Source organism: Manis pentadactyla, chromosome 3 (assembly GCF_030020395.1).
Source record: "Manis pentadactyla isolate mManPen7 chromosome 3, mManPen7.hap1, whole genome shotgun sequence".
NCBI lineage: Eukaryota > Metazoa > Chordata > Mammalia > Pholidota > Manidae > Manis > Manis pentadactyla.
In genome coordinates this window covers 3,409,629-3,434,830 of record NC_080021.1, presented here as the reverse complement: position 1 = coordinate 3,434,830, position 25,202 = coordinate 3,409,629, and the positions used below count along the sequence as shown (strand labels likewise).

The window sequence follows — 25,202 nt, the reverse complement described above, 5'->3', positions numbered from 1 at the left end:
AATCATATTTTATGGTCACAAGGTACCAAAGCAATTCAAGGGAAAAGGAAAATATTTTGAATAAAGGTTCTGGAGCAACTGCATGTCTATAAAGAAGAAAAAGTGAACTTTAATGCCCACCTCAAACTATTCACAGAAGTTGATTTGTGATAGAACCAAGGCCTAAACTTAAAAGCTAAAACTAAAAAACTTCTAGAAGAAAACACAGAGGAACATTTTGCTAACCTGCGGGGGCAGGGGACAGGTAAATATTTCTTAGGACCCAGAAAGCATTTGTAAAGAGAAAATGGATAAATTGGACTTCATCAAAATTAAAACCTCTGTTCATCAAACAATAATACCCTGAGGAGAAATGAAAAGGCCAGACACAGACAGGGAGAAAATAGTCAAGAAGAACTCTGACAACTTAGCAGGAAAAGGACAAACAGCCCAATTAAAAGGGTGAAAGCTTTACGTGGGCACATCACAAAGGAAGGCGTAGGAATGACCGATAAGCCAATGAACCAATGATCAGCGTCTTGAATCCCCAGGGAAATGTCAGTGAAAACCACACGGAGCTCCTCTGCCCCCACTGAGAGGGCTGCAGTGAGAGAACCTGACAGCCCCAAGTGTTGGCAAGGATGTGGAGCAACCAGAGCCTCCTACGCCGCAGATGGGATGGCTAACTGGTGCGGCCGCCTTGGGAAACTGACGTTTTCTTATAAAGTGAAACATATGACACAGCAATTCCTCTTTTAGGTACTTACCCCAGAGACATGAAAACAGATGAACACAAAATGACCTATACAAGCAAGCTCGTAGCGGCCCCGTTCAAAATAGCCGCCAACTGGAAACAGTCAGCTCCGGGCAGAACAACACCGCCACCAATGATCTAAAACCAACAATGTGGCATCCACCTGAGGAAAATAGAGAAGGAAGAGAAGTTAAACTGAAACCAAGCAGAAGAAATAAAATGATACAAATTAGAGCAGAAAAAGAAAGAACCACAAATTCACACAACAGCATGATGAATCTCAAACACATACGCTGAGTGAGCAAATACCAGATACACTGTGTACTGCATGATCCCAGCAGCGTGAAGCTCTAGAAATGGCGACTCTAACCGTGGCGATCTGAAGGGAACAGTTCTGTAGTGACTTTGTGGTGACAGAGTCAACTAGGACAGAGCATGAGAGGGCTTTCTGGGTGCCGGACAGTGTCCTAGACCTTGATGGGATGAGAACTACACAGGCCTGTACAGTTGTCAGAATTCAGTGCTCTGTACACAAAAGATCTGAACATTTCACTTTCAGTTAAGTATGCCTCGATTTAAAAAATATTCTTTTAGATTTCAACAAAATGTTTAACTTTGGAAAACAAATGTGTCTCAAAATTCAGAATATTTCTGATTTTTTTTTTTTTTTAGTAACGTGATGCCCACCCTGCCCCAGAGGAGTCTGGGGCAGAATCATATATATTAGTATCTCTGCTACAGAAACCTGCAGAAGTCACACTAATTCCCATGGACGGCATCATATTGCTTTGGGTCAGTTTTTGCCGCCAAATGAGGTTGCTGCTAAGCTACGAAAAATGTTTAATGTTCTAAGTTTTCAAATTTGGATGTCAGACAAGGAATTGTGACATTGGTACGGCAGTGAGAGAACAAAAGACAGCGAGGGTTTGGGGGAGAGGATGGGAGCCTGGTGCTTCTGGGGACCTGGGGGCTTCTGGGTGGCCAGGCTCCCTTAGGGATTTGGCACGCTGTCTTGCAGGCGGGTGGGAGAGCCACCAGGTCATGCTGTGCCCCAGTGCCCTGCAAGTGGGCCGGACTCAGGAGCATAACCAGAGCACGCAAGCTCCCCCAGATTCTGCCATAAGCCAGGGCAGTTTCCGTTTCAGAGCCCCAGGAAAAATCTCCAAGAAAGGGCCCAAAAGTCCCACCTGCAGGGGGCGCTCTAAGCCAGCCTTGCATCCACCGAGACCACAGGATTCCCTTGTGCGGGAAAGAGGGTGCGCTTCCCGCTCCTTTAGCATAAATTCCTAGAAATGGAATCTCCTGAGAATTTTCATTGATGCCACCGAAACCTTCACCAGGAAACACGTAGGTCCATCACCTTTCCACCAAAGGATGTTGATCCAATCACTTTCCCACCAACGTCCAGCAATTTCACTTTTCACCAGTGTTGTCATAAACGATACATTATCTTAATGTACATTCCTTAAATATCAGCAAGGTTGAATGTACAGCATCTCTCTCACATGTGTGTCCTCTCACCATTGCTACATGGACTGTCACCTTTTTCATATTGGTTTGTAAAGCGCACTTTATCACCGTTAGTATCCCTTGGCAACAGGTGGCAGGGGAAAAGGCATTTTACTGCACTTTACTGTGTCTTTCAATTTATGGTGGTTTTGCTGAACAAACTTCTTGAAATAAATTTTCTCTTCACATTTATCACTTTTTTTCTTTAAAGATCTTTGGGTTTGGGATTGTACTTAGGCTGGGATCAAAACCTTGGACCTATTGAATCATGGAATCTGAGAACACTGGAAGTACAAAAGTCTTGCAGTCACCATCATGTGATGTTAGGACTCGGTATTTAGAAGGGACACCCCATTCTTTATTCTCTCATTCGTTCACTCGAAAAAAGCATGAATGCGGTGTCGTCCACGTGCTGGGCTCCATTCTCGTGCTGGGGAGACAGCGTGAACACATGGGACAAACCCCGACCTCCTGGCACCCACGCTTCAGCTGATGCTCACCAAGCACCTGTGATGTCCCAGGCCCTGCCCACCGGGGATGCCACCTGCTCCCAGCCTCCCCTTGAACACTTGCAGGGAGGGGCATCTCCGGGGATAAGTACCCCGCCCAAGGGCTCTCGGGCAAATCAGAGCTGGCCCAGGAGACTCAGAAGAGGGAAGGGGGCAGGAGGGCAATAGAGTCAGGGCTCTGAGTGGCCAGGGCCAGGCCCCCGCTCGCAGGGCAGAGGGAGACACAGCTCCATCCCTGTCCATGCTTATCTGCTCACAGATGGCCATCAAGTCAGTCCAGTTCCTGAACACGGGTGTGTGGTCCGAGGCGCTGCTGCGGGCACTCACCAAGCCAGACCGGACATATCAGGAGCAGCCCCCAGAGAAGGTGGGCCACCCCTTGCCTCCTGCACAGGCCCAGGGACTCAGTCCATAGGATGCACGCCACACTGAGGCCCAGGACCCCAGAAGAAACTGTGGGCCTGAAAGAAGGGACGGGGGGCAAGGCAGCAGGACTTGAAGCCGCACCACCAGGGAGGGGTTGGCAGTCCCAGGGCAGGGTGGTGAGGGCAGCTGCAGAGCCCAGGGAGTCCAGGGGAACCTAGCCAGGGGAGGCGGCAGGCCGTGGGGGTGCACAGGTTGGACAGAGCCAGGCCAGGCCCAGGACAGGAAGTGGAACCTCCCCCAGGCCTTCCTGCTCCTCTACTATGGCCGATCCTTCAAGCTGAGGGTAACAGCATCGCCATCAGGACACACCTGAGAACCCTCCTGGAGACAGACGTCCCACCATGGCCCAAGCAGAGGGAGGGGAGGACCCAGCCCCCAGCCCGCCCAGACCACAGGCTTTATTTGATCCCCGTCACACACTGAGCTGACCTGGGTCACATGCTGACCTCTGACCCTGGTCACTCACTGCGCCCTGACCCTGGCCCTGGGTTCTCTTCCCTCGTCGCACACCTGTTTCCTGGACCCTCGCTCCTCTTCTGGCTCAGGTCTGCTCAGAGCCGGTGGCGAGGATAACAGGCCCCCAGGGAGCCACTCCCTCCTGGCCGTGGGGGCTGGACACGGTGCCCTCAGACAAGTCCCCTCTCTCTCTGGGCCTCAGATGAGTCCCACACATCTAGCGAGGGACCAGGCCTGGTCCCGCCTCCCCGCCCACGCAGGGCGCTGCTCTCACAGCGGGGCTGGCCCCAGCCCGCCGCCTGGCCACGTCTGAGCTGTCCTGCAGTAGTTTGGCCGCAGCTGGCCCATCAGGCGGAGCCACCTCGGCTTCTGTGTGAAGGTACGGGCTCCCGGGTTGTCGCAGGGGCTGGGACATCAGAACCCCCACCCTCCATGAAGGTCTGGGCCTCCGCGGGGAGCTCCTGAGGTGTGTGGGGGTGCAGGCCTTGGACCACACTTGCTGGCCTCCAGGCCCACCGTGCTGCAGCTTCTGCTCCTGTTAATAATTCCCTGGCCCCAGCTATTGGGAGGGCACACGGCAGGGGCCCAGGGGACCACTGTGGCCGCTGCTGTGAGTTTATTAATGGCACTTTGACCACATGCCTCTTCTGAATGAGACAAGGGGGTGGGGGGCAGGGGGCAGACTCCCCAGATGCTGCTCCCAGCACCCACACTGCACCCCGGGTGACTCCCACAGCCAGGAATGGCACCTGGGATCGCAGGAGTGAGGGTGGTTAGGAGCCATAGCTGACACACAGCCCAGAGGGCCAGCCACCTCCTAGGGGTCCCACAGCAGGCAGGGGCAGAGCAGGGACTGGGCCCACATCTCAGGGCCTCAGACGGGCCTGGCCACTGGACGGCCGTAGGGCTGTGTGGGCCTCAGGTGACTCCCAGGGCCTGCCAGATATCCACCCCCATGCTCTGAGTCCCGCCTGGAGCTGGGGCCCCAATTCTGACCAATTCCAGCAGATCCAGCACCCCTGCATACACCCTCAGGGACCCCACAAGAACCATTCCAACCCCCCAGAGAGACAATTCATTCCCGTTTTCCTTCTGAGGTGAGCTGAGGCCTGCCCTGCCCCCTCAGAACATGCTCACACCTCCTGTCACTGCGCCCCCAGAGCGGGCCCCTGATGCTCCTTGTCTGCCCACCACCCACGGCAAGAATTCAGAGGCTCTGCAGTGGGAATGGGCTGGCAGCACCATCCTCCTGGCCTGTGGGCAGGTGGCGGCCCGGGCCAGGGCCCACACCCTCCCGTGGGCCGACGCCACCTTGTCCCAGGTGGTCTTCCTCCTCCACTGCAGCTCCTGGGTATGGCACCAGTGCCACCCCTCTGGGCCCCCCAGAATGCGAGTCTGAGAACTCCAGGGCATCCAAGGCCTTGGAGCCCACCTGCCACCTCCTACCGGCCTCAGAATCCTGCGAGCCAGGCCTGGGCTCCTACTGCCCCACGTCCTCTTCCGTCTAACCCACCCAGAGCTACATGCTTCCATGACGACCACATCCCCTGTATTTCTCCCCTGAGAGCAGACCCTGCTGTCCCGTTTGGGGTGTGGGAAGACCAGGTGACTCCCCACCAGGCCTTGTGATGACAGCCTGCTGACTATTCTGCCCCAGGGGCCTCCACCCTGGGGAGCTGTGAGGGGCCAGGTGGCCCTGTGAGGCCGCCATACACACCAGACCTGCGGGCTCAGGGTGGCCACACTGGAGAGAAGGCACACATTGGGCTTCTTGCAGGCACCGTCCTGATGTCTGAATGCTGTCAACATATTTACATTTTTAAATAAAACCACACAGGCTACCCCAAACCAAAAAAGCCTCTGCACCCCCTTCAGCAGTTGCTGGGTGCCTGTGGCCCTCATCTCTTCCCCCCTCTGCCCCTTCCTCGCTCTCGGTCCCTGGTCACTGCTGTGTCCCCCCAGTGATCCCGTACCAGGAGGAGCCCCTGAGGCAGAGCTATCCCACCGCTGTCCCTATGCTGGTGGAGGCCATCAGCCGCAACGAGGGCTCCCACAGCTACGAGTTCTCCCTGATCTCGGAGCTCCTTGAGTGTCTGATGGCGAGTGCAAGGTCCTGGGCAGAGGCAGGGGCTCATGGGGTAGAGGGAGCACCCCTCCCCTGGACCAGCAGCACTCACGGGGGCACTGCTGGGACAGGGATGGGAAGCTGCATTTCCAGAGCACACCCAAGCCCCCCACAGGCTCCCAGACCCGGAAGCACGTCCATGTCCCCCACTTCACTTGGTTCATACAGTGACCCTGAGCCGACCAGGTGTGTCCCCCTCACAGCTGGCATGGCTGAGTCCCAGACAGGCTGGCACCATCGGTTCTGCTAGTAATGACCTAGCTCAGACTGCTAGTTACTAGGTTTTGGCCTCACAGAACCCCCAGGGTAGTGGAAGAGACCCATGAGTGATGGACAATTATAATAGTAATAATAATAACAACAATAATAGCAGTTCTTATTTATGAGCTCCAGCTATGACTCAGACACTGAGCTTTGCACACCTTGCTTCATGTGGAACAATGCCACGTGACTTGTAAATAAATGAAGCTCAAATGAGTTTGGACATTTGCCCAGTATCATGTGGCTAGTATATGGGTAGCCAGGACTCAGACATCACCTATCTTATTTTAAAGTCTCTAAGTGGGGGCCAGGTCACAGAGGGCCAACCCCCAGAAGGGCGAGTAGCTGGAGCACAATCCTGTGGGTCACGAGGGTGCCAGGCACTGAGGTCTTTAGGCAGGGATGAAATTAAAACGTGGTGTCAGAAGTGGGATAGGCCTAGGCATAAGCAATTTGGCCTTCACCTGGGAATTTGCAGGTTTTGTTGGAGAAGGAGCCCCAGGACTTGCTGTGCACGTCATTCACCAGCAGACCATCCACATCATCTCCAGCCTCTGGTAGGGCTCCCCTGCCCCACACAGAGCTCCTCAGCATAAAAGAGCAACCTCATAGCTTAGGCTTGGAGCCAAGGAGGACAGCAAATGGGGAATAAGAAGTCAAGGCCCCACTGGACAGGGCTAAAGCCCTGAGCTAATGCAGGCCACAGTGGGGCAGGGGTTTAGTTCATGGAGGCCAGAGCATTTGGCCTGAGGACACACCCACCCATGAGAGTTCATTGACCTCCCCACACCCTCAAGTTCAGAGCAGTCATTCATAGCAAGACCGTAGTCACAGGCAGAGTCTAGAGCAGGATGCAGTGCTCAGGGGAGGACTCCAGACAACATCCCAGGGAAAGGAAAGAGGCTAGAGTCCAGAGGGCCCAGGGATCCAGTGCTGGAGTGGGCAGGTCCTGATTTAGCCACCTACCTACAGGTGGGGTGAGAGGGAACCTGGCCTCCCTACCCTGGCCAGGACAGGGAGGGGCTAGCAGGGAAGTGGAGGCCCAGGTAGTTCAGAACTGCCAGCTGTCAGACTGCAGAGGGACAGTGCAGGCAGCTGCCATGCATCCTGTGGGCCCATCAGTGCCCCGGGCAGGGTGGCAGGTGGAGCTGGGCGGGCCTTCCCCAGAGCAGGTAGAACAGGCGCGAATCCCCCTCCACCCAGGTATTTCCCCCCTCAAGCCTCACTTAGCTAATTCATTCACTCCACAAATAAATGTTGAGTGCCTACAAGGTTCCAGTCACTGTTCTGAGTTCTGGGGACCCAGCTGGGCCAGCAGGGAATGTCCCTGTGCTCTGGGAGCTGACACCTGGGGAGAGGGACCAAATAAGCAAACCACACGTATCCAGGACTGATGAAGGTGATGAAGAAAAATAAGGCAAGAACAGTGAGACAAGGAGGGCACATAATGTACTCACGGGGCTGAGTCCCAGAGAACCGGTTGAGCATTGATCTGTTGGGCACCTATTGCATGCCAACTATCAGGCTTGTGAGGATACTTTTGAACAAAGGCCTAAAAAGGGCAAAAGACTGAGTCCTGTGGGCACCAGGCCAAGGGAATAACAAGTGCAAAGGTCCTGAGGCAGAGCACATATGGTGCTGGAGGACCAACAAGGTGGCCAAAGGGCAGTGAGTGAGGATCCTGGGGTCACATGGAGGGTCATGCAGGCCACGGCAGAGACATTGGCTCTTGGCTGAGTGAGGTGGGGCCTTTTGGGGGATCACACTTGCAAGGAATGAATGACTTCTATGTGGGAGGTGGATGGTGTCCCCAGTGAGGGGCCCCTACAGCAATGCAGGAGAAAGGTCTGGAGTGAGTGTTGTAAGTGCTCATATTCTGGATAAATTGTCACAAGAACTGCCAAGACCTTCTGGACTGGATGCAGCATTATGAGAGGGAGATGATCAAGAACAAATGGAGGGAGGTCTCTGCCCCAAGCGACCAGAAGGATGGCAATGCCATCTACATGGAGCAGGCTGTGGCGGGGCCCATCAGGGGGCAGATCACTCTGGGGACAGACCAAGACTGACCTAGAGATGCTGTGGGCAGCTGGGTACATGGGTCTGGAGTTCAGGTTACACACAGGCTGCAGACATAGGCTGGGGTCATTGGCTTCCAGATGACATGGGATGGCATTAAGCCCAGGAATGGAAAGAAGTAGACCAAGGCCTGGGCTCAGAGGGCAGAGAAAGGGGAGAAGCCAGCAAAGGCGGTGAAGCAGGAGTGAGGCAGGGAGAGCTGCGTCAGAGTTCACTGCGGCTGGCTGGGAGGCGGGAGCTAGGCAGTAAAGTGCCCACCACCTTTCTAGGAGTTTGGGGGTTCCGGGGAGGAGAGGCACAGGGGTGCCTGGAGGCGAGGTGGAGTCAGGGGGAAGTGGCATCAGGCCAGATAAAATACTGCTGATGGGAATGCCTCATAGCCATGCCTCAGGGAAAACACATGGCCAAGCAGCTATTACGATTAATTCAGCCCTCAAAGAATGAAAGTTCGCCGTCATTTGCCAAAGCAGAGCTACTAAAGGTCCCAACAGCTAACCAAGGCCAGGGCGAGACCAGACTACCGAGTACAGGGGGAGCTGGGCTGCAAGGCTCCTTGAGCTCCTGATTCCAGCCAGGCCAAGGGGGTCCCTTACAAATCCCCGTGGAATTCTCTTTCCCAGGGTGCCCTACCCAGGCCTGGGAGGTGAACGGCCTGGAGGCAGAACATACACACACACTCTGGTCAAAAGCAGAAAGTTGTGCGGGGATGCCTGAGTCCCCAGAGGGCGCTGCTCAGGCCGCCAACTCTTATCCAAACCGGCAGATGGATCTGCGCAGTTGCCAGCCCGCACGCCCCTCCCTCACCACCCTCTGTCCTCCACACAGTAAGCTAAGGCCCCCCACCAGCTCGGAGAGGAAATCGCAGCTCCTGTCCATCTGCCTGCACAGCGTGTTGGCCCTGCCACTGCTGGATGTCCTGGAGAAACACACCTGCCTCTTTCTGGAGCCCCCCAACATACAGGTGTGAACCCAGCACCTGCACCCCTCCACTGAGAGGGCCCCCTTGGCAGGGTATCCTGCTGCTCAAGGCTTGGGGTGGGGCAGGCTGGGAGGGCAGGGCCCCTGACCCCCCAAAGGCCAGGCCTGGAGGCCCTGGGCAAGTTTTTGAATGGCTCTGAGCCTCGGTTGGCACACCTGTGCAATGAGGCGGTAACCATGAAGTTATTCAATGCTGGGGATGAACTGAGACGCTGGGAACCGTGTCTGGTGCAGAGGGCGCTCTGAGAATAGGGTAACTGTCCCCCTCCCTCCATGCCGGCCCAGAGAGCACCTGGGCCCAGTGTCACGTGCCTATCCTGCCTCCCCCGGGAAGCTGGAGGAAGGAGTTCGGACATGTTCGTCACCCCTGCCAGATGCCCACTGCATCCTGGGCTCTGCCACTGCAGGGGCACATACCCGTTTCCCTGGGGCGCCACGAGTGCCTGGTGCCTGAGCGTCTACTGCAAAGGGTGGCAGCTGGTGTCAGCTGCACACCTGCTATATGCCAGGCCCTGTGTGTATGTAGCTCGCCACCCTAGCAGGGTGAGGAACGAAACCAGCTTAGAGAAATGGAGGGATCCAATGGCAGAGTCAGGATAAACCCACCACCCCCCTAGGCCCTGCCCTTCCCTCCACATCCCAAAGCCACCCCAGCTCCCGGGGAATCTAGAGTGCTCCCATTACCAGATGACATCACACTGGCTCGCCCAGGGACCGTGACCCAGTGCCGGGCAGGAGGCTCCTGTTCTCTCCCAACCGGTGTCCACCTCCACCCTGGCTGGAGTTCTCAGGTAATGACAGTGGGCTTGGGGAGCTGAAGCAGGTTCCCCAAGGCGCCCAGGGAGTTCGTGGCCAGAGCCCCAGGGCTCTGCTCCCACGTGCCCTGATGCAGGGTAGCCCCGCCCCCTCCCTGAGCAAGCCAAGCAGCAAAATCAGAGGTCTCAGGCGTGCGGCTCTGGAATCAGGACCAGCTGCATCATTTGCCAAGACCAATGCAAAAGGAAGGTATGAGGCCCTTCTTTAAAGCGTACTGAACATTTCTGGATGGCAGCCACGAATGTTAAGCTGAGCGCCCCTGCATAGAGCTCTCTGAGCACAGGTCCCATGGGCATTGCCCGTGAGGTCAGCCCCACTGGGAGTGAACTTGCCTTAGCCACTGAGAAACCTGTGCCCCTGGGAAGGTCCCATACTGCCCGTCCCAGCCTCCCCAGCTGCCAAGTGGGGGCATGAGGGAACCCTTCCTGGGCATGGTGTGGACACGCAAGTGTGCAGACTGGCCTAGGGAGTGTGCGGGCACGGGCACCACCAGCACTAAAAGGCCAGCGCCCCCGGGCCCTGTGGCAGGCCTTGGCCCTCTGTCCCACCCGGAGGGGCTCAGCAGCTGCCTGACCTTCTCCACCTCCCTGCACAGACCCTCTTCAACAAGACCTTGGAGGCCCTGGACCCGATGCTGCAGAGCTTCACGCAGAACCCACAGCTGATGAGCTGCCCCTCCTGCTGTCGGGGAGGAAGGGGTGGTGCGGCGGGGAGCACAGCCAGGCCAGGGCATGGCCAAAGAGGAGGTCCCAGAGGAGACAAGGCCGAACTGGGGGTGGAGTCGTCCGGGCTTGAGCACTGTCCATCTTTAGGGGTTGCAGTGGTTCAGCATAGCTGGAGGAGGCGCAGCAGGGGCCACCTGGTAGGAAGTGGGCCTTGAACACCGCACCAAATGAGCTGGTGCTGAAATGGGCATGGCCCTGACCAGGACCCGCCCGCCCTCCCCCCTCCTTGGGTCTCACAAGCCAGCCACCCCCATTCTCATTGTCCTGCAGGGGTCCCACCTGGACAGGAGGGAAACCAGGAAGGGATGGTCCACGGACAGGAGAGGGCCCAGAGAGGGGACGCTGCCTCTGCTGAGAGGGTCACAGGTCAGGGCCAGTGGGACTTCACCTGAGTTAGGACTCGGGGGAGCGCTGGGTAGAGGGAAGGGGGTGCCCAGTAGTCAGAGGGCATGGCAGGGGCTAAGGTGAGCAACCTGAATGAGCAGGGGCTGATGGAGAGAGGTTCTGCATGCCTGCGGGCAGAGGCTGGAGTAGGGCTGGGTTAGGTCAGCAGGTGCCAGACCCTGCCTGGCTTGGGGGTGCTGTAGAGGTAAAGGAAGCCACAGAAGCGGGGTACAGGGATGGGAGGCAGGGTTTGTGAGTAGGGCCAGGAGGAAACATCTGCATCTCCTCATCTTACACTGCAAAGTGCTATTCGGGAATGCAGTGACTGTGTTTACTGCCAATGGAAGTCACAGGTGCCATAGGACATTGTGGGTCACAATCTCCAGACGCTGTTTATCCTCATCCGATCTCAGATTGCTCACTGTGATCACCTATTGCCTTCCCAAAGAGGCTCCAGTCCGGCTTGCACTGTTCAGCATAACTGTCTCAGCAGGCGATTCTGTGCATTCATGGGCACTGCCCTGATACGGGGCACGGGGCACAAACAGGGTAAAAGCCAGCAGCCTGAGGGCTTGGAGCAGGAGGAGCTGTTAGCTACAAAGGGAGGAATGATTCCCCCCGTGGGGGGCCTTCCTGGAGCAGACGGATTATCAGAGGCTGTGGGAAGGGACAGCGAGGGCTGGACAAGGGTGTGATGGACGCCGAGCGGGCGGAGCCAGGCTGGGGTGCGCGGGGCCTTGCTTATGTGAGTGGCGGGTCTGGGCCAAAGAGGTGCGGTCTGGGGTGAGGGACAGGGCCTGGCTCTGGGGTGCAGGCTGCAGAGATCCCTCTCTGTCCCGGCTTTCCGCAGCACTTGTCTGGCTGGCTGGCGGAGGAGAAGGCTCAGGGCCGACAGCAGGCTGTGCATAGCTGCATGGCCCTCCTCAAATTCCTGAGCCACGACTTCTATCTAGATGTGAGTACCGTGCCCCTCACCCTCACTGCCCTCCCAACCCTCTGCAGGGCTCGTGGGGTTCAAGGCCCCCAGGGCTCCTACCCCAGAATAGGCTGGATCCCTGAGTGCCGTGCAGCCCGGCCAGGGAATCCCCCTTTTACTCACGAGGAAACAGGCTGGGGCACGGGTTGGGGACCCCTGCACAATCCTCCCGGGGGAGCTCTGAACCCAGGAGGCTGGGCTTTTGTCAGACCACCTTAAAGGCTTGGGTAAATCTGCACCCTGAGCCTCAGTTTCTTCCCGAAGAAATGGGAGGAAATGAGTCCTCCTCAGAGAGAGAGACAGAATCAGAGAAGGTGGGGCCTTGGAAGGGCCAAGAAGGGCAGGGCCCTGCCCCAGACTAGGGTTAGCGGGCCCTGCGTAGAGCACCCACCACCCCACCAGCCTCTGTCCATCTCCACCCCCTCATTTCATGGTCAGAAACCTACCCACCCACCGTCTGTCGCTGTTGCCCTTGGAGTGGATGAACACAGCCTGGGCAGCAATGCTTCAGCGTTTATCAGCTAAAACCAGTACTAATTCCTTAGACTCCTGGGGAGATGGGAGAGTTAGCTCCGAGGCCTGGTGCCTGGCAGGTGCGCCTTGCTAGTGAGGTGGGGAGGCAAGTGATTTGGGGACTGGGTGGTTCTGCCGTGGGAAGGCTCCGGCCCAGACCTTCCGGCATTCCCCGGGGGAGGACCCGCCCCACACGGGTTCAGAATGCCTTCAACTCAGACAAATCAATTTGCACCATGCAGGACTGGGATGAGGCAAGGGAGGCGTTCACCTCGGGCACAAGATTTTTGGGGGCGCCAGGGCACTCCTCAGTTAAGACAAATTCTTCAATGTGATGTTTTAAACAATCTGCCGGGCAAACTAGGGCCCGTGGGCGGGCCGCCTGTTGTTGTAAGTAAAGTTTTATTGGAACCAAGGCCAGGATTAGGATAAGGCAAATGAGGCCAGGTCCTGGAAGTGCAGGGTCCAATCCTGTCTCTATTACAGGTTTGAAACTTTGCTCGTCATGGATTTTTGCATTCATTTTGATTTTTCTAAAGATTACATTAGCATACTGTTTCTCTCAATTCCTGAGGATTTTGGCCACCTCTTAAATTTTGTCACACACAAGTCCCAGCCCTGCCACACAGTTTGACAGAGCCCCTTGTGACCCTGGCCACCTGGGGCAGTGTGGGGCAGCGGGGGAACCCACTGGAAGGTTCTGCCATCAGGGGTCCCCTTGTGCTCTCACCACAGCCCAGAGAGGACTTCAAATGGATTGGGGAGCTGGTAGGCATGCTGGGGATACTGTGCCAGGACCCAGAGAGGGCCACGCAGAGCTCCAGCCTGGAACGAGTGAGCCAGCTCTACCAGCTCCCGATGCGCCGGAGAGGCGAGCCTCCGTGGGCCACCACAGTGCACCAACTGCCCCCCAACCGCAGCCTAGCTGAGCCCACGCCAGCTCTCAAACCCAGTCCACCTGCCTCTGTCCTCAGCCTGAGCCCTGGAATGGCCTCCTCCGCACCCCCAGACACCCTCAGACTCCTGTCCCTGATCTTGGGCGTAGGCCTGACCCTGACTCCAAATGACCCACCTGACTCCTGCCTGTCCCAGCCTAGACCCCAAGCCCTCCTTTGCCCCGCCCTCACCCCTGCCCAATCCCGCCCCTGGCCAGCAGGTGGCACTTCACAGGTGGATGCGCAGGCCCCCAAGCTGCTCTTCCAGGGCAGTGCAGATAGAGCCCCCCTCTGGAGCAGCAGAGACCAGAAGGTGGCTGCCCCCAGCCCCCAGGAGGTGGCATTCCCAAAGGACTGCAATGTCCAGCTTGGCCACTCCCAAGTCACCAAGGCCAAAGCCTTAGAATGGTGGGCAAGTCCGGGTGGAGGGCATGGCCATGCTCTGCTAACAGGGCTCCCAGCTGGTGGTGTGGCCTGGCTGGACCCACAGGTCAATGCCAGGACCCGGGTGTGAGTATTAAAAACAAGGCCGGGATCTTGTCTTTGGTGGTTACCTGAGAATGTTTGGAGAAGCCCCCCCAGCCCCCCACCTGGGATAGGGGACTTGGGGGTGGGGGTATTGGTGAGAGGGACTGGGGACAGACTCCCATGTCAGGAGCCCAGGCTTGGGTCCCAGGTGTGTTTCTCACAGCTGTGCAACACTGCACAAGCCCCTCCTCTCTGAGCCTCGTCTTCCTCTGTAAAATGGGCAGAGTGGTTCTGTGAAGTCCCACCCGCCGTGAGCACCATAAGTGGGGCTTCAGGGCTGCTTCGGAGTAGGTGCCCTCGGAGGTGTCAGACGACACCATTTCCTTTGAGTTTGCATTTTGCAAGATGACCACTCTGCAGAAATATTCCGGCCTTCCTCATTTTCTGGGGAGGCTCCTCTTAATCCTGAGAGCCAGATGCCCCTCCTTTGAGTGTAGACTGTGTCCCTTCACTTGCCCTGCCATCTGGTCGACCTCAGCAGCTCCTCCTTGGTCAACAACCTAGGGGAGTTCCTTTCATGACCCCGTCAAGGTCCAGTGTCTTTGTGACATTCCACATCTGATTTGAATGGTGGTCTCTTCTGAAGGCACAGGGTGTGGGCTGGCTCTGGCAATGACCAGATGGGCCACATTTCATGGAGCCTTATGTTCTGAGTGGTCAGCTCATGATGTCTCTGACATGGTGACATCAAAATGCCCATTCTTGGCATGGAACCTGTGGCTAACAAGGACCCCTGTTATTATAAGCTACATTAAACTTTCCATTAAAATTATTTTTAACATTCTAACCAATATCTAATAACCTAAAATTCTCACAAACACTTTACCGAAATAATAGAGTAATAAAATTGTAATAAATATTCTAATGCTGATGATGTAATACTTGCTTTTATATCTAATACACATAACAAACATCCTAATATAACTTCAGACATTTCAACAAATATCCTGGCATGCAAAGAAACATTTTACCATTCTTAACATCCTTGCAAACGTTATACCTTTCTATCAGGCTTCCCGACCGTCACTCCATCGCCAGCATCCTATCTCCCTCGGCTGTCAGATGCTCTGAGTCACAGCCTTCTAACAGGGCTTTCTGGGAGGATGGAAGTGTCTACACCTGCACTATCCACGGTAGCCACTGGCCATGTGTGGCTGTTGAGCACTTGAAATGTGGCTAGGGTGCGTGAGAAGCTGAATTTACATTTTACTTAATTAAATTAAAGTTTAAATCGCTACATGTGGCTGGAGGCTACCATATTGGGCAGTGATGCCCAAGTCTTTCTGGAAGGTTTGCCCTGGACAGCCGCAGGCTGGCCCAGCCCTCGCCGAGTCACCACTCAGAGACTGCAGTGTGACACTGCCGAGCAGGGAGGCCACCACCATCGTGCGTTTCCCTGACAACCTCCTTGTCGCTTTGAGCGGCTCGGGGTCTGGTGGTGGAGATGGCACCCCCTCCCCAGACTGTTAGGGCTACTCTTGGGAGAATATGGGCAGACGGCAGGGTCAAGCCCCTTGGGAGCCCCTAACACGGGGCAAGAGCTTTGGGTCGCTGACCCAGCCTGGCCTTGCCCAGCCCCACCCCAGTCACTGTGGCAAGGGCCACGCACCTCTCCAAGTCTGAGGGTTGGTCCAGGTGACCTTGAAGAGCCATCGCACTGCTGGAGCTCAGCTGTTTTTGATTTAAACTGTAACGAGGAGCAGTGGGGCCTGGCACAGAGCACCAAGCCAGGCTGAGGCTAGAGGATGAGGAAGCCTGTGAGGTGAGGACACCGCAAAGAGGGCAAGAGAGGAGGCCCGCCAGGCTGCACAGTCCAGGACAGACACCGGGTGGGAGGGAGGGAGGGAGCTGTGTCTCTGCCCTGGGACACGCATCGCCCCCTCCCTCCCACTCCCGAGGTACAGTTGGCTCAAAGATGTGTAAGTGATCAAACTTCCAAGTGGGGTACACATGTTGGGGGACTCAGAGGAATGGAGTTCTGGGGTCTGGAAGTGCTCAGAGATGTAGGGGCCCTGGAGCAAAGGAGAAGGTGTAAGAGTGAAGGCAAGAGGCAGGTGCCTAGGCAAGAGGACCCCAGGTGACAGCCGCCCTCCACTCCTGCTGCTACAGGAGGTCATAAAGCATCTCACAATGGCTGAGCTGACCGACCTCATCTGGACAGCTATCGATGGCCTAGGCTATCCCAGCCCCTTCCAAGTACAGGCCACTGCCAGCATGCTGCCCACTGTTGGTCCAGGAGCATGGGGCCAAGCCGAAGACTGTGAGGGGGTTGGGCACCCGCTGAGGGTTGGCCAGAATGGGGCAGGGGCAGAGGGGTAGCCTAGCAATTAGCACCCAGAGCTAGAGCCTCTAGGCCTCTGGGTAAGACAGTGTCCCTGAGCCTGGGCCTGATGGGGGAGACACAGGCCCCACCCTGATTGGTTCCAATGAATGAATTGATGAACGAATGAATGGGGGAGTGGCCCAAGCAGGTGTCCTGGGGCCCTGGGTGGTCTTTGCAGAGTCAGAGGTGAGCATGCATTGCCCAAGCAGACACTCAGGGCTCTAGAACTGAAAGTGTGGGAGGGAAAGGCACAGCCCCGAGCCTCAGGGAGATCTCGTCTGACGGAGTGGACGGCTCAGACAGCAGAGGACGTGCAAAGGCAGTGGGGTGCCCCAGTGGGTGGGGGTGTCCCCAGGAGGGTGACTGATGCCAGCCCCTGCAGACTAGGAGGCCTTGGGCAGCTGACGTGGAGCTGGGCATTACTGGATGAGTGAAAAAGACCCAAAAGTGGTAGGGGGCACATCCCAGGCACGCGTGCCAAAGTGGTGTGCTCAGGAGATGAAGGGGCAGGTGTGTCTGAGCCCTCAGGGCTTGGCAGCGTTTGGATGGAGTTGGAAGACCTCAGTGCCACATAACAGTAGTAGGATCTGTGTCCCCCTCAGACGTCCAAGGCGGGGAAGTGCCCCCCATCAGACTTCCTGGGCAGGCTGGTGTCTCCCCTTCAGAGTCCGTCTGGGAAGGGCTGACCTCCCTCCTCAGATGAGCTCTGTCCTTGTCCTCTGTCTCCCTGCACAGGTTGCCAACCTGGGCCGGGACAGCCACTTGCAGCTGTGTTCTGTCTGCATCCCCCGAGCCAAGGAAAACGCCCTTCAGGCCATCCCCCTGCCGGCCTGGGCCCACACCTCAGCGCTGGGGACCGCCTTCCTGGATTCCTCTGGGCCCCGGACAGGTGCCCAGCCCCACCTTCCCTCCATTCTCCCCCAGGGAGGAGCAAGGCCTCCACCACAGCTCTGCCTGCCTGCCTGCCCCCAGGCGGGCTCTGCGGAGGTGCTGCTCCACCCATTCCATCAGTTTCCCACATAACACCCCTTCCCCAGCCCCAGCCACTGCCACCTGATGGAGGAGGGCCCAGGGCCCTGGGTGCTCCTGGCATGACCAAGGGCAGCACCAAAGCCTCGACATCCTTCCTACCCCTCCAGGGACCTCCCTTCCCCAGCCCCAGCAGCCCTCACAACCCCAAGTCTGGGGGTGGGCTAGGTCCTCTTCCTCCCGAGAATCCCAGCTCGGAATCCCAGGTCTTCAGTCTCTGCTCCCAGCTACCCTTCCCCCACACCCCGGCCCTGGGTCACCCCTCGGTGCTTGAAGATGTAGCTCGTGGTCACAGACCACTCCTCACTCACTCCCCATCTCGGTCTTGGGAATTTCACTATCTTCCCTTCACCCTGACTTCTCAGTGCCCGGACCTCCTCTACCCCAGCTGCCCTGTCCTCCACCCTCCTCAGCCACCCGCTTGCACAGCCATCCCCTCGGCAAGGACAGCTCCAGGCTCAGGCATCTCCCCTCCACCTCTGACCATGTCCCACTTTTACTGCGCACTCCCTCCGGCACCCCATGAGCCTCTGCCCTCCACAACCGCCAGCCCCCTGCCCCACCCACCTCACAGTCCCTCACCTGTCGTCATCTCTCTTCTCACCAGTGTAAGTTCCATACTCCATATTCCTTACAGTCATTCCCTGAATACACCTCAAGTCCCTGTCTCTGTCAGCAGGTAAAACCCAACTGTGATTGAACCTGACTCCACCCACTGGACACCTGCCCCTGTGGAGCTGAATGCAGGAAAAAGCATCCTACCCCGTTTTAAATTCCTGCCCACACACCTCCACAGGACCTCAGCGCTGCCCCCAGCCCTCCCCTCTCCTCAGCCCCCAACACCTCCACCCACTCCTCACACTAAGCTCTGACCTTGCTTCCACCCCACTGATAAATCAGAGGCCACCAGAAGAGAGTGCCCACAAGCTCCAGCACCCGGGACTTGCTTCCTGAAAGACGGCTAATTCCTGTGTAGAAGGGTGCTTTTTATTGACTGTGTTGTTAGGTCTACATCCTTAATTGACGCCCACTTTGATCCATCTTATATTGAGAGTGGTGTGTAAAAGTCTCTTATTATTATGTTTCTATCTACGTATTCTTGCATCTCCTGCAGTTTTTTACTTCATAAAGCTGGTTGCTGTGTTATTTGGTGCATATATATTCATAAGTGTTATACCTTCTTCTTGAATTGTGACTTTTGCATTAAAAAGTGCCCTGCATAGTTACATTTAATGCTTTAAAGGTTTGAATTCCACTTTGTCTGTTATCAGGATCACTACTTCTGCTTTCTTATTTTTTCCCATTTGCCCATCCTTCCAATTAAGCTTCCAGAATCTTTTTATTTTAGGCATCATCTTATATACAGCATATAGTTTGGTTTTGATTTGTCATCCGATTTGAGAATCTTTTTCTTTTAGTAGGTGAGTTAAATCCTTTTACTTCTATTGATATGATTGATATGTTGATTCTCAACTCTGTCACAATTTTTTATAATAGTATATATTTTTTAATTGCTATATTTCTTTTTCTACAAGGTGTGTGTTCTTTGATCTTTAAGTTTAATTTAGGAAAGATTGTATTTTTGTTCTGGTTACCTTTGTACTCCTAATTGATTTTAATGCCCTTGGTCCCTTGTTTTATTATTTAACCTTTCATTATCTGATTTACCCATTTTTTTTTGAAGATAATTATTTTTTATTGAAGGGTAGTTGACACACAGTATTACATTACATTAGTTTCAGGTATACAACATAGTGATTCAACATTTATATACATGACAATTCTAGGTACCAGCTATCACCATACCAAGCTGTTACAATATCTTGACTATATTCATTACATCCCGGTTACTTATTATTTTACCATTGGAAGTGTGTACTTTTTGTTTGTTTGTTTGTTTGTTTGTTTGTGAGGGCATCTCTCATATTTATTGATCAAATGGTTGTTAACAAAAATAAAATTCTGTATAGGGGAGTCAATGCTCAATGCACAATCTTTAATCCACCCCAAGCCTAATTTTCATCAGTCTCCAATCTTCTGAGGCATAACAAACAAGTTCTTACATGGAGAACAAATTCTTACATAGTGAATAAGTTCTTACATGGTGAACAGTACAAGGGCAGCCATCATAGAAACCTTCGGTTTTGCTCATGCATTATGAACTATAAACAGTCAGTTCAAATATGAATACTCATTTGATTTTTATACTTGATTTATATGTGAACACCACATTTCTCTCTTTATTATTATCATTTTTAATAAAATGCTGAAGTGGTAGGTAGATACAAGATAAAGGTAGAAAACATAGTTTAGTGTTGTAAAAGAGCAAATGTAGATGATCAAGTGTGCGCCGGTAGACTATGTGTTAATCCAAGCTAGACAAGGGCAATAAAACATCCACGTATGCAGAAGATTTCTCTCAGAATAGGGGGGGTGAGGTTCTAAGCCTCACCTCTGTCGATCCCCAATTTCTCACCTGATGACCCCCCTGCGACTGTGCCTGTCTTAGGTTGTTCCTCCCTTGAGGAATCTTACCCATCTCTGGCTAACCAGTCATCTTCTGGGGCCATACAGGGAAATGTAAAGTTGGTAAGTGAGAGAGAAGCCTTATTGTTTGAAATGGTTAGCTTTCTATTTCTTTGCATTTTTATGCCCTGTAGCTTCTATGCCCAGCATTTGTCTTGAGGTATCTTTACCACTTGGAAGAATTATGATACTCAGTAAATTTGATATGAGGCACGAATTCTATTTAAGGGTTGTAATTAGGAAGGAAGAAGAAAAGCTATAGAAGTAGCAGAAAACATGGGAAGATTGATTATTTCTTTGACATATCTTCTTGTAGAGTAACTTCAGCATGTATAGGTTTTAAGCTACTACTTAAATTGCGCACACACATTAACATAATAGGAGTATAGTTACATAACCAAAGCATACCTGTAATTACCAGCCATCTCCAGTGAAACCAAGAAAACCAGTTAGGCACGTTAGGCATTTGTGAAAACTTATCTCTGATATGGTGGATATTGTCCAACTGAACTTGAACAGTCTGAGAGAAATCAGACAAATTAAAACAACCCATTCCTGGGGAATGTTCACATCCCTTATGTTCCTTTAAAAGTAAATTGTCTGTAGTTGTAAGATTTTGGAGCGCTACAATTTGCACTTCTCCTAATTCTTGATTGAGTTCCAACAGTATAGATCCAGTCAAATTTATTGTTTTACTGTATGCACAGGCCAGCTTAGATATCTCCTTCCTCATTCCCATGGCAAGTCCAGGAACTGGTGGGATGAGTGCATCTACAGCTGTAGCAGTGCGTGGATCTTTGTTGGGGTTTTTTGATGATCATCTTCTGGCATGAGTCTTCCAGAGAGTGCTGATGTTGGAAGTTCTATTTCATATCGTATCTTAGTTCATTTTCGGGGTAGCCCATTTAGGCTTTGATCCTCTGTATAAACACAAACAGACCCTTTGCCTACACTTTTATATGCCCTTTATACCCTTGTGTAGAACTCATTGGAGGTTACCATACAGGAACTGCCCTTTTTTTTTTCTGGTATCACTAATCTACACTTACAAGATGAATATTATGTTTACTAGGCTCTCCCCTATAACAGGTCCCCCCTATAAACCCCTTTACAGTCACTGTCCATCAGCATAGCAAAATGTTGTAGAATCACTACTTGCCTTCTCTGTGTTGTACAGCCCTCCCTTTTCTCCCACCCCCCCATTATGCATGCTAATCTTAATACCCCCCTACTTCTCCCCCGCTTATCCCTCCCTACCCACCCACCCTCCCCAATCCCCTTCCCTTTGGTACCTGTTAGTCCATTCTTGAGTTCTGTGATTCTGCTGCTGTTCTGTTCCTTCAGTTTTTCCTTTGTTCTTATATTCCACAGATAAGTGAAATCATTTGGTATTTCTCTTTCTCTGCTTGGCTTGTTTCACTGAGCATAATACCCTCCAGCTCCATCCATGTTGCTGCAAATGGTTGGATTTGCCCTTTTCTTATGGCTGAGTAGTATTCCATTGTGTATATGTACCACATCTTCTTTATCCATTCATCTATCGATGGACATTTAGGTTGCTTCCAATTCTTGGCTATTGTAAATAGTGCTGCGATAAACATAGGGGTGCACTGATCTTTCTCATACTTGATTGCTGCATTGTTAGGGTAAATTCCTAGGAGTGCAATTCCTGGGTCAAATGGTAGGTCGGTTTTGAGCATTTTGATGTACCTCCGTACTGCTTTCCCCAATGGTTGAACTAACTTACATTCCCACCAGCAGTGTAGGAGGGTTCCCCTTTCTCCACAGCCTCGTCAGCATTTGTTGTTGTTTGTCTTTTGGATGGCAGCCATCCTTACTGGTGTGAGGTGATACCTCATTGTAGTTTTAATTTGCATTTCTCTGATAATTAGCGATGTGGAGCATCTTCTTGTGTCTGTTGGCCATCTGTATTTCTTTTTTGGAGAACTGTCTGTTCAGTTCCTCTGCCCATTTTTTAATTGGGTTATTTGTTTTTTGTTTGTTGAGGTGTGTGAGCTCTTTATATATTCTGGACGTCAAGCCTTTATCGGATGTGTCATTTTCAAATATATTCTCCCATACTGTAGGGATCCTTTTTGTTCTATTGATGGTGTCTTTTGCTGTACAGAAGCTTTTCAGCTTAATATAGTCCCACTTACTCATTTTTGCTGTTGTTTTCCTTGCCCGGGGAGATATGTTCAAGAAGATGTCAGTCATGTTTATGTCTAAGAGGTTTTTGCCTATGTTTTCTTCCAAGAGTTTAATGGTTTCATGACTTACATTCGGGTCTTTGATCCATTTTGAGTTTACTTTTGTATATGGGGTTAGACAATGGTCCAGTTTCATTCTCCTACATGTAGCTGTCCAGTTTTGCCAGCACCATCTGTTGAAGAGACTGTCATTTCCCCACTGTATGTCCATGGTTCCTTTATCAAATATTAATTGACCATATATGTCTGGGTAAATGTCTGGATTCTCTAGTCTGTTCCATTGGTCTGTGGCTCTGTTCTTGTGCCAGTACCAGTCTTGATTACTATGGCTTTATGGTAGAGCTTGAAGTTGGGGAGTGAGATGCCCCCTACTTTATTCTTCTTTCTCAGGATTGCTTTGGCTATTCGGGGTCTTTGGAGTATCCATATGAATTTTTGAATTATTTGTTCCAGGTCATTGAAGAATGTTGCTGGTAGTTTCATAGGGATTGCATCAAATCTGTATATTGCTTTGGGCAGGATGGCCATTTTGACGATATTAATTCTTCCTAGCCACGAGCATGGGATGCATTTCCATCTGTTAGTGTCCCCTTTAATTTCTCTTAAGAGTGACTTGTAGTTTTCAGAGTATAAGTCTTTCGCTGCTTTGGTTAGGATTATTCCTAGGTATTTTATTTTTTTTTGATGCAATTGTGAATGGAGTTGTTTTCCTGATTTCTCTTTCTGTTGGTTCATTGTTAGTGTATAGGAAAGCCACAGATTTCTGTGTGTTGATTTTGTATCCTGCAACTTTGCTGTATTCCGATATCAGTTCTAGTAGTTTTGGGGTGGAGTCTTTAGGGTTTTTTATGTACAGTATCATGTCATCTGCAAATAGTGACAGTTTAACTTCTTCTTTACCAATCTGGATTCCTTGTATTTCTTTGTTTTGTCTGATCGCCGTGGCTAGGACCTCCAGTACTATGTTAAATAACAGTGGAGAGAGTGGGCATCCCTGTCTCATTCCCGATCTCAGAGGAAAAGCTTTCAGCTTCTCGCTGTTCAATATAATGTTGGCTGTGGGTTTATCATAGATGGCCTTTATTATGTTGAGGTACTTGCCCTCTATTCCCATTTTGCTGAGAGTTTTTATCATGAATGGATGTTGAACTTTGTCAAATGCTTTTTCAGCATCTATGGAGATGATCATGTGGTTTTTGTCTTTCTTTTTGTTGATGTGGTGGATGATGTTGATGGACTTTCGAATGTTGTGCCATCCTTGCATCCCTGGGATGAATCCCACTTGGTCATGGTGTATGATCCTTTTGATGTATTTTTGAATTCGGTTTGCTAATATTTTGTTGAGTATTTTTGCATCTACGTTCATCAAGGATATTGGTCTGTAGTTTTCTTTTTTGGTGGGGTCTTTGCCTGGTTTTGGTATTAGGGTGATGTTAGCTTCATAGAATGAGTTTGGGAGTATCCCCTCCTCCTCTATTTTTTGGAAAACTCTAAGGAGAATGGGTATTATGTCTTCCCTGTGTGTCTGATAAAATTCCGAGGTAAATCCATCTGGCCCGGGGGTTTTGTTCTTTGGTAGTTTTTTGATTACCGCTTCAATTTCGTTGCTGGTAATTGGTCTGTTTAGATTTTCTGTTTCTTCCTGGGTCAATCTTGGAAGGTTGTATTTTTCTAGGAAGTTGTCCATTTCTCCTAGGTTTCCCAGCTTGTTAGCATATAGGTTTTCATAGTATTCTCCAATAATTCTTTGCATTTCCGTGGGGTCCGTCGTGATTTTTCCTTTCTCGTTTCTGATACTGTTGATTTGTGTTGACTCTCTTTTCTTCTTAATAAGTCTGGCTAGAGGCTTATCTATTTTGTTTATTTTCTCGAAGAACCAGCTCTTGGTTTCATTGATTTTTGCTATTGTTTTATTCTTCTCAATTTTATTTATTTCTTCTCTGATCTTTATTATGTCCCTCCTTCTGCTGACCTTAGGCCTCATCTGTTCTTCTTTTTCCAATTTTGATAATTGTGACATTAGACCATTCATTTGGGATTGCTCTTCCTTTTTTAAATATGCTTGGATTGCTATATACTTTCCTCTTAAGACTGCTTTTGCTGCGTCCCACAGAAGTTGGGGCTTAGTGTTGTTGTTGTCATTTGTTTCCATATATTGCTGGATCTCCATTTTGATTTGGTCATTGATCCATTGATTATTTAGGAGCGTGTTGTTAAGCCTCCATGTGTTTGTGAGCCTCTTTGCTTTCTTTGTACAGTTTATTTCTAGTTTTATGCCTTTGTGGTCTGAAAAGTTGGTTGGTAGGATTTCAATCTTTTGGAATTTTCTGAGGCTCTTTTTGTGGCCTAGTATGTGGTCTATTCTGGAGAATGTTCCATGTGCACTTGAGAAGAATGTATATTCTGTTGCTTTTGGATGTAGAGTTCTATAGATGTCTATTAGGTCCATCTACTCTACTGTGTTGTTCAGTGCTTCCGTGTCCTTACTTATTTTCTGCCCAGTGGATCTATCCTTTGGGGTGAGTGGTGTGTTAAAGTCTCCTAGAATGAATGCATTGCAGTCTATTTCCCCCTTTAGTTCTGTTAGTATTTGTTTCACATATGCTGGTGCTCCTGTGTTGGGTGCATATATATTTAGAATGGTTATATCCTCTTGTTGGACTGAGCCCTTTATCATTATGTAGTGTCCTTCTTTATCTCTTGTTACTTTCTTTGTTTTGAAGTCTATTTTGTCTGATATTAGTACTGCAACCCCTGCTTTCTTCTCGCTGTTGTTTGCTTGAAATATGTTTTTCTATCCCTTGACTTTTAGTCTGTACATGTCTTTGGGTTTGAGGTGAGTTTCTTGTAAGCAGCATATAGATGGGTCAGTCTTGCTTTTTTATCCATTCTATTACTCTATGTCTTTTGATTGGTGCATTCAGCCCATTAACATTTAAGGTGACTATTGAAAGATATGTACTTATTGCCATTGCAGGCTTTAAATTCGTGGTTACCAAAGGTTCAAGGTTAGCCTCTTTAGTATCTTACTGCCTAACTTAGCTCCCTTATTGAGCTGTTATATACACTGTCTGGAGATTCTTTTCTTCTCTCCCTTCTTGTTCCTCCTCCTCGATTCTTCATATGTTGGGTGTTTTGTGCTGTGCTCTTTCTAGGAGTGC

At 51.7% G+C, this 25,202-nt stretch overlaps 1 protein-coding gene across 1 annotated transcript in view; it reads left to right on the top strand.

Moving 5' to 3' along the window:
- The window catches only part of LOC118930407 (maestro heat-like repeat family member 5), a 67,342-nt gene that overhangs the window by 25,749 nt on the left and 16,391 nt on the right, over positions 1-25,202 (top strand). The window contains 17 exon segments of the mRNA XM_057497591.1: positions 2,818-2,912; positions 3,011-3,118; positions 3,419-3,440; positions 3,443-3,535; positions 3,892-3,933; positions 3,936-3,989; positions 4,815-4,984; positions 5,610-5,732; positions 6,498-6,537; positions 6,540-6,576; positions 8,924-9,059; positions 11,852-11,956; positions 13,226-13,816; positions 16,063-16,182; positions 16,184-16,213; positions 17,012-17,165; positions 17,735-17,913. Coding sequence (XP_057353574.1) covers positions 2,818-2,912; positions 3,011-3,118; positions 3,419-3,440; positions 3,443-3,535; positions 3,892-3,933; positions 3,936-3,989; positions 4,815-4,984; positions 5,610-5,732; positions 6,498-6,537; positions 6,540-6,576; positions 8,924-9,059; positions 11,852-11,956; positions 13,226-13,816; positions 16,063-16,182; positions 16,184-16,213; positions 17,012-17,165; positions 17,735-17,913 — 2,099 coding nt within the window.